Source organism: Bacillus rossius, chromosome 1 (assembly GCF_032445375.1).
Source record: "Bacillus rossius redtenbacheri isolate Brsri chromosome 1, Brsri_v3, whole genome shotgun sequence".
Taxonomy (NCBI): Eukaryota; Metazoa; Arthropoda; class Insecta; order Phasmatodea; family Bacillidae; genus Bacillus; species Bacillus rossius.
This window is the reverse complement of record NC_086330.1, coordinates 205,086,994-205,099,267: the sequence shown is the minus strand read 5'-3', so window position 1 is coordinate 205,099,267 and position 12,274 is coordinate 205,086,994. Positions and strand designations below refer to the sequence as shown.

At 39.9% G+C, this 12,274-nt stretch overlaps 1 protein-coding gene across 9 annotated transcripts in view; it reads right to left on the bottom strand.

The window, feature by feature from the left end:
* LOC134527248 (glucose transporter type 1) overlaps positions 1–12,274 on the bottom strand; it is a 562,082-nt gene that overhangs the window by 73,183 nt on the left and 476,625 nt on the right. For all 9 annotated transcript variants that reach the window (XM_063359761.1, XM_063359758.1, XM_063359759.1 and 6 more), the window contains one exon: positions 733–945. In XM_063359761.1, the coding sequence (XP_063215831.1) occupies positions 733–945 (213 nt within the window). The remainder of the gene's footprint in view (positions 1–732; positions 946–12,274) is intronic.

The following is a 12,274-nucleotide window of genomic DNA, read 5'->3' as shown; positions in this document are numbered from 1 at the left end:
ATGCCTTGCGCTTAAAATAAGTTTAATATGTACCTAATAAGAATTTTTATTTAATGAAAATTATGAAATAAATAAACAGTAAATAGATTTGACTTAAGTGTTAAACATTAAGTACAAATTTTTGTACTTCATATGAATGCTTTGCAAGAAATCAACCATTAACACAAAACCTTGTTCTTTTACCATTATTTGATGTAACACTACAAGTGCCTTACTGTTCAGAAACCCACATGTAAACATTAGAAGTAAGAGCAATATATCATAATTACTGGTAAATATCACTTGAATAGAAAGAAAAACTTACTTTTACCATGACCACATGGAAAAACAAAACAATAAAAAAAATTATTTTGAAAGCTGAAGAGGAACAAGTAGGTTAAAAATTAATTCTACATATGTGGTATCTAGTTTTCTTTGTGAAGTTGTAATAGTGGTGACAAACACTGTTACGGTTTGTCTATAAACTGAAACAGAAAAGTTTTAAATCATTTTGAGCTAGAATAATTTAAATAGCCTCATACCTTTTCCCCGTAAATGAGGTTCAATGCAAAATCTTTGTAGGCAAGAATGTGACAAAAGTAAATATTAGGTACTTCCAAAAATATGAAAATGCTTTCCTCATTTCAACTGAATGATTGTGGTTTCATTGTAATGAAGCAAGTTTACAGATGGGTACCTTTACAAAAAGCCACTTGCAGCAAAGACTCCAGATGGCGATTTCCGTGTGCGAACCTTTATGAGAAACGATATCGTGATAAAAATGGAGAAAATGAACATTCCGCCGAGGCCGTAGAGGTGTAGAGTGCGGCGGCCGGTGCGGTCCATGAGCGGAATGGACACAATCGTCATGCCGACCATGATGGCTCCGATGCCAATGGTTGCGAACTTGGCGCTCTCCTCCGTGAGGCCCGAGCTGATGAACAAGGCTGTCGAGTAGTAGAACACCTGCCAACAACAATAGCCTCCCTTCAGCTGTGCATCGATACTGCTGCGGCTTCAATGGATTAACCTTTCAAGCCAGTCTTAACAACTACCACAGTCTATAAATATAAAAATGTTGTTTGTCCAGTATGTGTTCCTATACCATTTAACTATTACCTATACCATTTATTATTTGGTGTGTTGTTGTGCACATTCCCACAAAGGTTTCTGAATCTGTCCAAAAATTTTACAATAGGTGGTCTGCTAGTCATTTCAACAAATGTGTATTTCCTATAGTTTAGCTGCAGTTGATGTGTTTTTGGTGTATGAGTGCACATGCATGGCAGAAAGTAATTTAATAAAATATAAACAGCTAAATTTCATTATGTATGTGACATAAAAATGTGTGTATTTCAAAACACACACCCTTTCTATCTTTTAGTGGCATTGCAACACATGCCAGGTACTCGCTAGTGTGTGTCATATGTACAGTAGAACCTCTTTAAGTTGAACCTCGATAAGTCGAAAACCTCCCAAAATCTAAAAAATGTTGTGTTCCCTTTCATTCAAGCCCCAAAACCTCAGTTGCTCGAAATCTCAACCCTCTTATTAGTCGAAATAATCAGTGAGTCCCTCCAAGCCATTTTGGTACAGATTTTCCCTCCATAACTGGAAAAATTAAATTGGACCTCTTATCTCGAACATAGCAATGTTTTATTTTACAACTTTTACAACTCAATTATTTGAAACTTATTACCTCTATAGTTCGAAGAAAAATAAGTTACCGACTTTAAGAATTTGTCGACAATGTAAGTACACCATTGTTTCTTAGAAATCAATTTAGGTGTATACAATAAATAGGATTACCACGAATTTATGACTCACGTGTTAGCTTGCTTGGTGTCGGTGTTTAATTTTATTATTTTTGATTTCATTTCAACTTCAGCAAAGCAAGTCATTTGTTGTCGACTGTTACGACTGCTACACATCAATTTGTATGTACAACAGTTTACAAATAAATGTTTTTATAAAATACGAGTGCTGTGAAACGTAAACTGAAAACTTTGAGTCTCGCTGAAAAATTATAAGTGCTCGAAGCTGTGAAGCGCTGTCAAAAGAAGAACGATGTTGCTGAAAAATTTGGCCTGCCAATGAGTACTCTGTCAACAATAATAAAAAATGAATCGGACATCATGAGAAAAATACAAAACGGTCAAAGTTTGTCCTGCAAAAGACGACTAATTGCAGAATTTCCGGGCTTGGAGGAGTGCTTACTGATATGGTTTGATCAGTGTCGGAGCCAAAACATTAGTGTTAGTGGACCACTGTTACAAGAAAATGCGGTAACATACTCTAAATCATTGGGACTCACTAATTTCAGGGCCAGTAATGGATGGCTAGAAAAGTTCAATAGAAAACATGAACTTGTTTTTAAAAAAGTTTGTGGGGAAAGTGCAAGTGTCAACATTGTAACCTGTAACAAATGGAAAAGTGAATTGCAAGATTTGTTACATGGTTACGAACCTGACAATATCTTTAATGCTGATGAAACGGGGCTGTAATTTAAATGTCTTTCTGATAAGACTAACTTTTAAAAATGATAAATATCATAGTGGGATGCATAGCAAGTAATGTTTCACCATTCTGCTAGCAGCAAACATGTCGGGCACATAAAAACTTTCAACATTGGTCATCGGCAAATCTAAAAAACCTAGTTTTTAAGATGTAAATCACTACCTTTGCAATATGAAGCAAATACAAAAGCATGGATGACTTCTGTAATTTTCAAAAACTGGCTCATAAATATTGATAAGAAAATAGCCAAAGAAAAAATAAAAATTTTGTTATTCCTTGAAAATTGTACAGCACATAATGATATTCCACAAATTAAAGCTGTTAAAATCCAATATCTGCCCGCCACAACAGAAATACAGCCTATGGATTAAGGTTTCATAAAAAACTTCAAGTAATTTTATAGCGGAAAGAAGTTGTCAGGAACATGTTGAATAATATGGAAGAAAAAATGAATTCTACTATAGATGTATTGCAAGCCATGAGAACGGTTGATAAAGCTTGGCGAAATGTAAATGTGACTACAATAAAAAACTGTTATGTACACTGTGGTTTTTCATCGTCGTAAACAGAAAAAGCTGAAGCCGAAGATTTTTCTATTTCACCTCCTGCAGAATGGAATATAGTTGTATCTGAATCAGGAATATCCTTTGAGGACTTTGTTAAGTGCAATGATGGAGTTATGACTGCTGGGACATTATCTGATCACGAAATTATCGATTCAGTAGCTCATAAAACCGATACTAATGATTTAGATGACATAGAAGACTTGAACAATACTACATGCGCTCCATGGGTTTCCATCAAAGAGGCAAGAACCGCATTGAATACTTTACGGAATTTTATAGAGCAAACCAGCAACTCTGAAGAACAAGAATTTTCTGCTCTTTATACCTTAGGCAATGCTATAGATAGAGAACAACCTAATTATCTAAAGAAAAAAAATTACTGACTTTTTTTAATGCCATATTTTTTTATTATAAGAATGTTTTAGAAATAATGTTGGTTTATAATAAATAAAAATATGTTTGTCACCTCTGCAACATAATTTTTTTTTTAATTTTACCTCTCAAACACAAAATGTACAAGAATGAATCTCAACCTCTTTATGTCGAATCAAAATCCGCTTATGTTGAAAACTCTATAACTCAAATTTTTTGGAGTCTCCCTTCGAGTTTGACTTACAGAGGTTCTACTTTGTGTATGTGTTTGTGTGTGTGTGTGTGTAGGTGTGTGTGTGTAGGTGTGTGTGTGTACACACACACACACAAAGTAGAACCTCTGTAAGTCGAACTCGAAGGGATATATATATATATATATATATGAATGTTTGTTTGTCCTGTATGTGTTCCTATTACATTCATCTGTTTATGATAAAACTTTGGTTAGTTGTGCCATGCCCACAAAGGTTTCTGATTCAGTACTGTTACGACCTATGTGGTGGGAATTGGGTTTGTAAGATATAGCCCATTTAAATTTTATTACAGTTTTATTAATTACTAATATTTACATTAATAAATAATTGTACTTCATGTCTGATCACAAATCACTGGCACTGAATGTTTATTCGCAAGTCACTCATTGTCTATCGAGTTCCACAGTTCGCACTCCTCACTGGAGCTAGGCTCAACAGTGGTTCGCCCCTTACCTCTCGCCTGTCCACACACACAGTCTCACACCACACAGTCGCACTCTCTCAATCTCATTGCTCCGCATCGAGCCCTCTTCACCGATGTCGCACTTCCCTTCACTCACGGAACTCGCTCGGCAGTGCCGCCAAGGCCAGCGTCTTTCCAGAACCGAAGACAGCGGCTGTGACAAGACGCGTCATCCTGGGCCAACCCGACGCCCGAAATGCCCAGAAAGGTTGCGCCTATTCGCGCCATTCCGTGCGGCAGCTGCGGAATTCCCAAGGCCGCTCAGCGATAGATAACAGCACGGAGGAAGGACGATGTGTCGATGTGTAGGTAGACGACGGAGGAGGGGGGTAGAGAGGACCCTTGTAATCCGGCCAGGCATGCCTTACGCCAGTGGACAGCACGTAACATGGCACATCACGCCAGTGTCCGTGCAGGGCTGCCAGCCAGCTTCGAATCTGGCGCATATCAAGGTCCTGTCTGCGTTTTTTAAGAGTAAAAATATTAAAAATATGTGGCATGCGAGTCGTTTCCACAAATATGTATATTTAATATATTTGGCAGCAATTCATGTGTTATTGGTGTATAATTCTGCATGGACGACAATTGAGTTTAATCAAATACAAACAGTGGCGTTTCAGTTTGTGTGTGACAAACAATAGGTGCCGCATGAGTAGTTTCAACAAATGTGTGTATTTCATATAGTTTAGCGGCAGTTCATGTGTTTTCGGTGGTGAGTGCGCACGGATTACAGAATTGAATTGAATGAACTACAAACAACTACATTTCAGTTTATGTGGACATAAACAATGTGTTGCAGAAGTTGTTTAACAAATGTGTATATTATATATTGTTTAGCGACAGTTTGTGTTTTTTCGGTGTATGAGTGCACACGCATGACAGAATTTATTGAATCAAATACAAATAACTACATTTCAGTTCATGTGTGATATAACGATGGGAGTATTTCAAAACACACACACACTTTCTTTCTTTGAGTGGCATTGCAATGCATGCCGAGTACTCGCTAATGTTATATAAATGTGAGCATAAACCACATTGCATCAGTCCAGATACGGATTTGCGATGCAACGAAAAGCTACAGTTAAAGAATTGGTCACCTGTTAATTTGATCTGACAAACTCATTTAATAAGCTTTTACAATGTTTTTACTTAAACATTAGCAAAGCTAGAGTTTCTGTTTAACTATCGCCAGCATTTAATGTCAACATGAGCAAAGTGCCTTAGCAACTGCAGCACTTGGGGCTTAAATCATTTCAAGAAATTTAGTTTTTGGACAACAAAAATATGAACATAATCAACATACTTTGTTAGGTATCGACATTTCTTTACATTTATAACTAAAAATTACAAATCCTAATCGTTCTTTTAAATCAAAAAAAGTTTTTTTCACTTTCTACAAATAAAGAGTGAGGGTGCATACATATTTTAATTTTGTTAGGGTTTAAGTTATTACAAGAAGTTTGAACTAAAATAAGTATTTCTATGTAAGAAACTTTAACAATCAAGTTTATTATGAATTATAGAATTAAATTAGGTATTGCTTAGGATTTCGGGATGGGATTCAAGCCTACCACTTCTTTTCCTCTCTTCCTACTGACCATGACCTACTGGCAGACTTGACATCCTTGATAAGGAACAAAAGAAAAGTTAAGTGTGAAGGAGGACTTGATAATTTTTTTTTCCAAGTATCAGTATACCCTGCTGGAGAGGTTTGTATTTATCTTTGTGATTGGACTCTCCTACAAGAGAATGTATTTGGTGAACGTTTACTACGACTTGATGGTTGTAGGCCAGGAATATTTGGTTGGGACCCAAACGAAATACTGTTTAACATCAAAAGAAGAGTGACTTTGTTTAGGAAGCCAGCGAGTGATTTTCTACTGGACTTACAGTTATGTGTTGTCTCCTGTGGGTTAGTCATGATGGCATCCGGGAGAGATGGTTTTGGTGGGTAGTGCTGGTGCCACCATAAAGATGTCATGTATGGGTGGGTCATGTGAAGAGACCTTGCAACCCAGTCAGGGTCGGTGCAAGGTAAATTGGCGCCCTAGACGAAAACCTTAATGCCGCCCCCTCCCCCCTCCACCCGGAGTCGGACACCACAAAAAAAAATTTTCCTTGCCTCAAAATACATCACGTAAGCCTAATATTTTGTCAACAATCAAATGTAAGCAGGCTTGTGTTTTTTTTTTTTAACTTTTTAACTCATTACAAATCATAAACAGGTCACCATCAATATAAACATTCCAAACTGTTACAAAAATCCATTTTCATCTAGTTTCAATAACTGTTAAACTGTAACCAATCCTCTACTGAAAGGATTGACTACACGTGTTGCATAGCAGGAGAAATCACGAAATATCTAAGATATTAAGGCAACAGTCAGAAGTGTTACTATGAGAAGTGTAACTGGCTACAGAAGACATGAGGTTAGGTAACGATAGTGTAATATATATTTTCTTTATATGAAATTTACAATAATCACAGCTGAAGTACAATAAAGAACAAACATACGACATCAGATGTTGTAGATGTTATCTATGTTAGAGATGGCAACCTTGTGTAGTGAGTAACAACTGAAGGCGGTATGTCGCCATCTCAGTGTGTGTTGTATGTGGTTAACAAGTTATAAGTAAAGATATGTTACCTACAAGATTGTGCTGTATAACTAATGCATTTACAAGATATAAAAGCGACTAAAACATGGCGCAGTCTCGTGGATTTTTCATGTAACCTATTCATGTATAGTTCTTCACGGGGATGATTGTTTGCGATTTATTCACCTGCAAGCATGGTTGGTCGCGCTATCCACATTCTACAGCGAGAATAGAAGTGGTGTGTGGCATACGAGATTGTGTGTTGTGGATGTCTCGGATTATTAGTGTACCGAGCTTCTGAGTGACTGACGTTTGCGATGGCCGGCCTCAATATTGTGAAACTTCCAGAGAGTGTTGATTTGCAGAGCTCTACTGCACGTGAGGCCTGGGAAATTTTTGAGGGCGACTTCGACAATTACTTGATCGCCATGGGTCAGGATGAGTGCCCTGACAAGGTGAAGATTGCCCTTCTGAAGAACATGCTTGGTTCGCAAGGACGGTCTCTATTTGAAACGTTTGACATTACTGCAGCGGACAAGTTAGTGTTTAGTAAAGTGAAAGATGCTTATAGAACATTTGTAGCGCCCAAAACCAATCCTCTCTACGACCGATTCATTTTCCACCAGCGTGTACAGCATGAGGGTGAGACTTTTGACCATTTCCTGACGGACTGTCGTTGGCTAGTGAAACAGTGCGGTTATGATCGTCCCGTAGCGCAAGAGGAAAACATGCTGATAGACCGTATTGTTCAGGGAATCAGGGATTCAACGTCTCGAGAGGCGCTATTGCGAATGGAGAATGCAACATTGGTTAAAGTAGTTACACACTGTCGGCTGGTTGAACAGAGTCAACAGCAAGCCAAAGAAATTCAGGCCAAGACTTGTTTTCAGGATGGTATAAGGGCACCGGTCGATTTCGTAGCAACAAGAAAGGGGCAATTTGCAAAACCTAGGGCCAATGTTCACCCTGCAGCCAGTAGCAATTGTGAGTACACATGTTCCAGGTGCCAAACCAAGCACAAACCCAGGCAGTGCCCCGCCTATGGGAAAAAGTGTGCCAAATGTGGTATCTTAAACCACTTTGCTGTGTCGTGTAAAGTTCGCAAAGTGCGGGAGGTGAAAGTAGAACATTCCTCCAATGAATCGTTGTATTGTGACACTGTAGTCATTCATTCTGTAAGCCCTCGCAGTTCTAAAACATCGCATCCTAATGAGTGGAGAGAGCTAGTGTTGATTGAGGGCAAGCCTATTGACATAAAACTAGACCCAGGGTCTGAGGTCAATATCCTGCCTCTCAAGTTATTTAAGAAAGTAAATCAGCAGTTTAAAGTTAGACCAACGGCTCTTAAAATTGAAGTTTGGGGTGGCACTGTTCTTCCCGCCACGGGAGTCGTTGAGTTACTGTGTTCTGTCAAGGGACATGAACGCTACACACAGTTTGTTATTATTGATTCTGATAGCACCCCACTGCTGGGACTGCAGTCCTGTGTTGACTTTAACCTGGTTAAAAGAGTTCACTCTACTACTGAAGTTGCTAAAGACAGCTTTGTTAAGAATAATTTTGAAGTATTCTCGGGTATTGGCTGCTTTCCGCAAGTATGCAAAATACGTATAAGGGATGCTAGCCAGCCTGTGTGCAAACCTCCATGACGAGTACCCCGAGCTATAAAAGGGGCTTTAAAAGAGGAGCTAGATAGACTGGTGCAGAAAGGGGTCATATGTAAAGTGCATAAACTTGATCCCAAAGCCTGGGTAAGCAACCTTGTTCTCGTTGAAAAGTCTACTGGCAAACTACGACTTTGTTTGAATCCAACGGAACTTAATAAGGTCATTGTGTGGGACTATCACGCTATCCCTACACTCGATGAGATGTCAGAGAAGCTGACTGGCAAGAGCTCCTAGTCAGTGTTTGATCTCAAGGAGGGGTTCCATCAGGTGCAGTTGGACGAAGATTCATCTCTGAAGTGCTGCTTCTCCACCCCCTTTGGTTGCTACCGCTACCTGCGTATGCCATATGGCATTACCAATGCGCCAGAGACCTTTCAGAAGTTTATTGAAGAGAATTTCGGTGACATCCCAGGTGTGGTGATTTTTTTTGATGATATATTGTGCACCGGACGAACTGAAACAGAACATGATGAGTGTACGCAACAGGTTGTTGAGCGTGCTGCACGTCTGGGGATAAAATTTAATGCTGACAAGCTGCAGTACAAAGTTTCGCAGGTTCGCTATGTTGGTCATATATTTTCTGCGGAGGGAATGTCACCGGATCCAGAGAGAGTTCGAGCTTTAACCAGTCTCCCTGCACCCAGTTCTCGCAAAGAAGTCCAACGAGTTTTAGGTATGTTCAATTATGTCCGTTCTTATGTCCCTAACATGGCCAGTATTTGTAGCCCTTTGTACGACCTCCTGAAGTCCGATGTGGAATGGGCCTGGTTGCCATGTCATGATGCAGCTTTTTCTCATCTTAAGTCCCTAGTTTCTAGCGCACCAGTTCTTGCAACATTTGATCCATCATGTACTCTTATAGTTCAGTGTGATGCATCGCAGAATGGTTTGGGAGCGACTCTCTTTCAACAAGGCCCGAATGGCTTTCAACCTGTTCATACTGCTTCCAGGTCACTGACTGACTCAGAGAGAAACTACTCCCAAATTGAAAAAGAACTGTTGGCTGTCTCATTTGCTGCCTCCAAATTTCATTACTATATTTATGGTAGAACTGTGCAAGTTCAGTCTGATCACAAGCCCCTTGTTAACGTAATGGCCAAGTCTATTCATCAAATTGGCTCAGCACGGCTTCAGAGGTTACGCCTAAAGCTGCTCAAGTATGACCTGGATGTAACCTATCTACCGGGCAAGTTCATGTATTTTGCAGATCACCTGTCACGAGCCTATCTTCTGGACAAAGTACCTGAAGACCTGGCAATGATGGAGGTAGTTCACTCGGTTAGCAAACACCTGCCCATGTCCAAACAGCGTCTGACCCAATTCCAGTCGGAAACAAGTAAAGATCCCTCATTGAGTCTAGTATCCAAATTTTGTAAGTCAGGTTGGCCAGCATATAATCTATTGCCTAAAGACTGTAAGCATTATTACAAACTGAAGGACGATCTGTGCCTTGAAGGGGACATTGTATTTCTTGGTGTAGTGGTTCCCTTATCCCTGCGGAAATATGTACTCAAATTACTTCATGAAGGCCATTGTGGAGAAACCAAAACCAAATCCAAAGGCCGCCAGTTATTTTATTGGCCTTCAATGTCATCAGATATTGTTACTTTCATCCAACAATGTTCGATTTGTGAAATGTTCCGCCCAGCCAATTTCACGCAGCCGTTGCATCCACATCCCACTCCAAATCTCCCATATGAACATGTTGGTGCAGACATCTTTGAATTTGCGGGTAAACCTTACCTTGTTCTCGTGGATAAATACTCTTAAGTGGATCGATATTTGTGAACTCTCGGCAAAATCTTCTACTGCTGTGATTCAAGCTATGCAAACTGTTTTTGCCACTCATGGTTTTCCAAGACTTTTGTGGGCAGACGATAATCCCTTTAGCTCTCATGAGTGCAGTCAATTCTTCGCTCAGCATGAAATAGAGTTGTGTACTAGCAGTCCCCATTATGCACGCAGCAATGGGCTGGCAGAGATGGGGGTTAAAGTCAGTAAAATGTTATTGCGGAAAAGCCAAGGAAATTACTATAGAGAGATGCTTCGAGAATACAGGACAACTCCCCTTCCTGGTTTGGACTGGTCCCCAGCTCAGTTGCTTTTCAATAGACAGCTCAGGACCAAATTACCTGTGTCGTACAATTCCCTGAAACCTAAGGTCATCCATCCTCGTCATGTGGTTCGGGCTCTTGTCTCCAAGGAGCAACGGATGAAGGGTTTTCATGACAGAACAGCTCGACGACAGGAGGTGCAGCTTGTCAGGGGGGACAGGGTAGTTGTCAGGACAAGCAGTTCTGCCACCTGGGAGCCTGGTGTGATAGTAGGGCAGCATTCATCCCCCCGCTCGTATTGGATTCGCATGTCACGAGGTAAAACAGTACGTCGAAATGTCATCCACATTCGGAAGTCAAAAGTGTCTGAGCAGCCAAAAGTGGCCACTCCGGTCCTGATGGAAGTTGATTGTGGAACCCAGTCAGGCAACGCAGAGTTGCATCATGGTAGCGAGGAGCTGGGTCCACTTTCATGCTCGTCCCGACTGGAATCAGACTTCCGAGGTTTTGAGCCAGGCACAGGACAGTGTGCCGTAACAAGAAGTGGAAGGGTGGTCAAGCCAGTGAAGAGATTGGATCTGTGAAGGGATCTGTGAATAATGACATGTAACTAGCCTCTAACAGGGAAGGTGTTATAGATCTCTGCATTTGTCTTTTAGTATGATGTGTTATTGTATCCTATGTGTATTCTGTGTTGAAGGGTTTATTCTGTGCAGTGTTCTATGTGTAAGCAGTCAGTATTTTTATGTTAAAATTAAAGAAGTGATTTGTCAAGAGTTAATCTAGAAGAGGGAAGGTGTTGTAGATGTTATCTATGTTAGAGTTGGCAACCTTGTGTAGTGAGTAACAACTGAAGGCGGTATGTCGCCATCTCAGTGTGTGTTGTATGTGGTTAACAAGTTATAAGTAAAGATATGTTACCTACAAGATTGTGCTGTATAACTAATGCATTTACAAGATATAAAAGCGACTAAAACATCAGAAAGGTATCTTTATAAGAGATTAACTGCCATCTTTTACTATATATTCATTGCTTAACAAATGAAGGCAAGAGACTAACATCACAATTTTTCCTAGTGATACATCCCACGTATATACATAACCGTAACACTTCAATATACGTAAGAAATTACGTGTACACTAAATGTCTAATAAATGTGCCTCCTGAAATAATGTAAGGCTATACCACATTCACGACTGCTTATTAACGGCTTCACGATAATCACGAGTATATAAACAGGAACAAATACATATATTTAAACTAGAGCTCTCAAAAAGTGTTCTAAGACCACCAGCTCTTAACATGAATATATATATATAAATATATTTACGCCCACAATAAAGCCAACCGCCTCCAAGCAGGATCAATAGTACATAAAATATGTTTACTCGCGAGTAATAGAGCAGGTCTACCAGTAAGTTAACATTCATCACACGGCTTAAAATGTGTAGTAGTGTAAGCCGTACGTCGAACACGCGCAAATGTCACCTATGCTAACACGGAATATTTAATGAATCAAGTAACATGCGCCCAGTGTAACAGCGATGCACAAGAACCACCACAAGCGACTCATGAATCGCCCTGAACTTATAGCACCATGACCAAGGAAGCAGTTACACTGACTATTTCCTCTCGGCCGCGGGCAAATCTACGTGAACATAACGTAAGAATGAGCATGAGCAAGACTAAGATCGTTCACTGACATATTCATGCAACGCGAGACTAAGACCAAAGGTTTAGCAACCACCCAGGGCGAGTAGAGACCATATCTACAGCCTATCGACAATAGTAACCGCGCCGA